The following is a 4374-nucleotide window of genomic DNA, read 5'->3' as shown; positions in this document are numbered from 1 at the left end:
AATATTAAGTATATTTTTTAAAAAAAATCATAAAATTAGAGACAAAAATATATTTTATTCTAATAAAATATTTAAAACTTTTAATATATTTAAATATTAAATAATACAAATTTAATTGTGTATTTTTTAATGATATTTTTAGAACATGCATTAGTAACATCGAATAACAATATCATGGTATAACCTACTCTCTCCTTAAGGCAATGGTTTTATTATCTATGAAAAAAATAAGATATCAACAGTCGTTATACACAAATAAAAATATTTAAACATTTATTTTCCTCTGTTAATACCCCAGAATAATTACCATTATCACATAGTTAATAACTTTACAAATCAACATTAGTGAGTAGTGACCTATAAAATCTATACCTTTATTAGTTACTGGTTTCACTATCTTAGGAATTGAAGTTCTAATTAGCCCAATCTTACAGCAATTCTATCTACGAACTTGACATGTTACATTCTACATATGTATAAGAATCTTACAATTTACATAGTAGCGATGACCTAATTTGTATGCACTCTTTAAGTATAAAAATATTTTACACACTTCAATCAAATATTATTATATAAAAAGAATAATTAACTTACATCAACAATATAAAAAAGATCAATTGTATATACGACACAACAATATAGATGCCAATGCATACTAATATATCCAGGTATTTCGTTTTCATCTATTATTTTGTTCTTTTTTTTCTTTTGTTTCTATCCATTCTCTCTAATTTTTAAATATGTCCTAAACTAGTCTTAACAAATTAAAAAAAAAAAAACAACAGAAAAAAAAAACTAAAACATAAAATGATATTAGAATTTTCAAAAATTGATGATTTACAAAAGTTACTTTCATTGATCTACTAGTGGTACAAAATCTAGTACAACAGAGTAATAAAAAATAAAGTTTGTATTGAAACATAAATTGGATGCTTTTCACCTTCTAGATTAGTCACAGAAGTATGCATCTGAAACAAAAATATTTTGCAATTGCTTTAGTTTCACATAATTCTTTTTTTTTTTCATTAACGGATAAAAAAAACTATTTTTAATTCTTCGATGCTCAAAATTATAATTAATTGGGAAAGAGAAAGAAGCATGAAGGATATAATTACTTTAAAAGAGAAAGTAAGCATTAAAAGATCCATAGTTTTTATAATGATTATATCTATAACATTCTCTTTTAAATAAGAGTTTTTTTTTGGGTTTGTTTAATTTGTGCATAGACTTTCTTTTTATTTGTCTTGTGCTATTTTTTTCACTTTTAGAGTTCACCAAGAATTAAATTCTTGACCTTTCGGATATAGAACTTTAATACCATGTCATGAAATCACTTATTCTAAAAGCTTAAGCTAATAGGAGAAGGCAACATTAGTAGTTATATTTCTAACATCTTTTTTTTGAAAGCAAACAGCTCAACACAATAGCAGTGGAGCAATCAAAGTCATCGACACTAAAATCAAACAAACTTAACAAGAAATATAACAAACCAAATCCGTCCCCATGTCATCTCCAGCATAGCCATCAACAACTAAAGGGGTCCCCACCACTCCACTCGTTAGCACTATTTGAGGACATGTTGATAATATCTTCGACTCCTTTGCTTGTATGCTGAAAAATCCGCCTATTCCTTTCCAACCATCGGTTCCAGACGATTGCGCAGAAGCACCTCAACCGGTGGTTACGCTCATCCACTCTCCTCGGTTCTTCTGTCCAACTAAGAAAGTGCTCTTTCATCGATCCCGGATAAGACCATCGTCGGCCAAAGGCTGAAATCCAAGCACTCCACACCTGCCAAGCAAATACACATCCTAGAAACAAGTGATAGACATCTTCCACCTCGTTGTTACAAAGAACACAAGTAACATCTTCCTAACTGATGATTCCAAACCGGCTCAACCTGTCATTTGTATTAACTCTTCCTATCAGAACAAACCATACAAACAACTCTACTCTAGGCGGAACCAACCCCTTCCAAACAGTCCTGGTGAAGCTGTAGCTAGTTACCTCCTCTGGGATCAGTTCCTCCTGCATCACTTGCACAAATGAGTTAGTTGTAAAAACACCTCGCCTATCATATTTCCACACCACTCTGTCCTCTCTGTTTGGAACTAATGTCACAGGTCTCAAAACCTCATGCAATGCACTCAGGAGTTCCAACTCCCATTGGAAGAGCTCTCTCCTCCATTGGAAGTTCTAGATCCACTCAAACCCATCCTAAAACCCGCACTCCCCTATAACGGATCCACATTGGTTTGAAACAGAGAAGAGCCTCGGGAAGCGATCCTTCAGAGATCCACCAAGTAACCATACATCCTCCCAAAATCGAGTCCGGCACCCATCACCAACCTCCATGAACAGGCCTGCGACCATCTTATCCCTTAAATGTTGATTCATGATTTGTAACTGGCAGATATCCTTCCATGGTCGCCCTCTAGTAGGCAGTTCTTGAGTCGACAGTGGCTCATTCGGATTCAGATTATGACAAGAACATACGACCTTTTTCCATAGTGGGCATTCTTCTTTTGCAAATCGCCACCACCACTTAAACAACAGCGCTGTGTTGCGAACCATAGCATCCCCAACTCCCAGCCCACCTAATTTCTTCGACGCCTGCACCACTTCCCACCTTACTAATGCCATACCAGTCCTCCCATCTTCTAAACTCCACAGAAATCGTCTCTACAGCGAAATCAATTTCTCGGCCACAGCTTTCGGCATTTTGAACAAGCTTAAATAGTATATTGGCAAGCTATTCAACACTGATTTGATAAGCACCAACTTCCCAGCTTTGTTTAGCACCTTGGCTTTCCACAAACTGAGTTTCTCCTCCACCTTGTCTATTATAGGCTTTCATGTCTTCACCAACCTCGGATTAGCTCCTAAAGAGATTCCAAGGTATTTAACTAGAAGGGCATCCCCCTTACAACCCAGCAAGTTACACATACGCTCGACCCATTGCTCCTCACAATTAATTGGGATCAGGCTGGACTTATCAAAATTGATACTCAGGCCTGACATCAACTCGAAGCATCGCAGAAACCTCTTGTAATTCTTAATAGTCTCCTCTTCTTGTGGGCAAAAGAGGATAGTGTCATCAACGAACTGAAGGTGTGACAATGCTACATTATCTCTACCAACCAGCAACGGTGATATACGACCGTTCCTCACTGCCTCTCCAATCATTCGATGCAGCACATCCACAACCAGTACAAACAAGAACGGGGATAGTGGGTCACTTTGTCTCAAGCCTCTTTCCATGTTGAACGGTTTAGACGGCGAGCCGTTTATCAATACCGACATAGACGCAGTAGCTACACACTCCATAAACCATGCTCTCCATTTATGCCCAAATCCCATCTTTTGCAGCACCATGTTCACAAAGCTCCACTTGACCCTGTCGTATGCTTTTTGGAAGTCAAGCTTGATTAGGGCAGCCTCTTTTTAACTCAGTTTAAGCCAGTTAACTGTTTCACACACAATAAGCGCCCCATCATGGATTTTCCTTCCCTGTATAAACGCACTCTGGGTCTCTCCTACTAATGCCGGCATCACTGATCTCATCCTCCTAACCAGCACCTTCGAAATAACCTTATACACACACCCCACCATACTGATAGGTCGCAAATCTTTAATCTCCTTCGCACCTATGAATTTAGGTGCCAGCGCTATCCAAGTGATATTGGCATCCGCCAGTAGCCTGGCCGTCTGGAAGAACCCCATCACTGTAGCCGTGAATTCAGAACCAATCTCCTCCCAACATCTCTTGATGAAGTTCATGTTGTATCCGTCACACCCTGGTGCCTTGGAGGACTCACAGTCCCACACAGCCTCTCTGATCTCCTTGGCTGACGGCATCACTTCTAGAGCCATTGCATCCTCCTCATCTATTTGAACCACCAATCCATCTCTGAACCCCATACTAGGAGAGTCCTCCTGATGATATAAATCCTTATAAAACTCTCTGATAGCAACCTTTATTCTAGCCTGATTCCGAACTAGCCTGCCATTGATAACCAGAGTATCAATTCTATTGTTCCGCCTTCTTGCTGAGGTTATATTATGGAAGTATCTTGTATTTCTGTCCATATCGTTCACGTGCCGAGACCGCGACATCTGCTTCCAATGTACTTCTTTTCTCACATACCATCGCTCACAGCACTTAACCAACGCCTTTCTTCTAGCCTCCAGTGTTTCATCATACACTCCATTACTTACCATATCATCAATCCTCTTGATCTCTTCCTCAAACTTTATAATCTTCTTATCCATCTCACCAAAATTTGCCTTATGCCATCTTCTCAGTGGTTCTGTCAGCGCCTTCAATTTGTCTGTGAACTGTAGCTCCCCCAAACCTCTCCATTCCTCCTTCAC

General features: G+C 38.3%; 1 protein-coding gene across 1 annotated transcript; it reads right to left on the bottom strand.

Annotated features, from left to right (window-relative positions):
• On the bottom strand, positions 2854-3375 carry LOC107647118. Its single transcript, XM_016351239.1, has one exon. The coding sequence runs from the start codon at positions 3373-3375 to the stop codon at positions 2854-2856; it is 522 nt and encodes a 173-aa protein (XP_016206725.1).

Source organism: Arachis ipaensis, chromosome B06 (assembly GCF_000816755.2).
Source record: "Arachis ipaensis cultivar K30076 chromosome B06, Araip1.1, whole genome shotgun sequence".
Classification (NCBI taxonomy): Eukaryota; Viridiplantae; Streptophyta; class Magnoliopsida; order Fabales; family Fabaceae; genus Arachis; species Arachis ipaensis.
The sequence above is the reverse complement of the archived record's forward strand: the minus strand, read 5'-3'. Positions and strand labels throughout refer to the sequence as shown.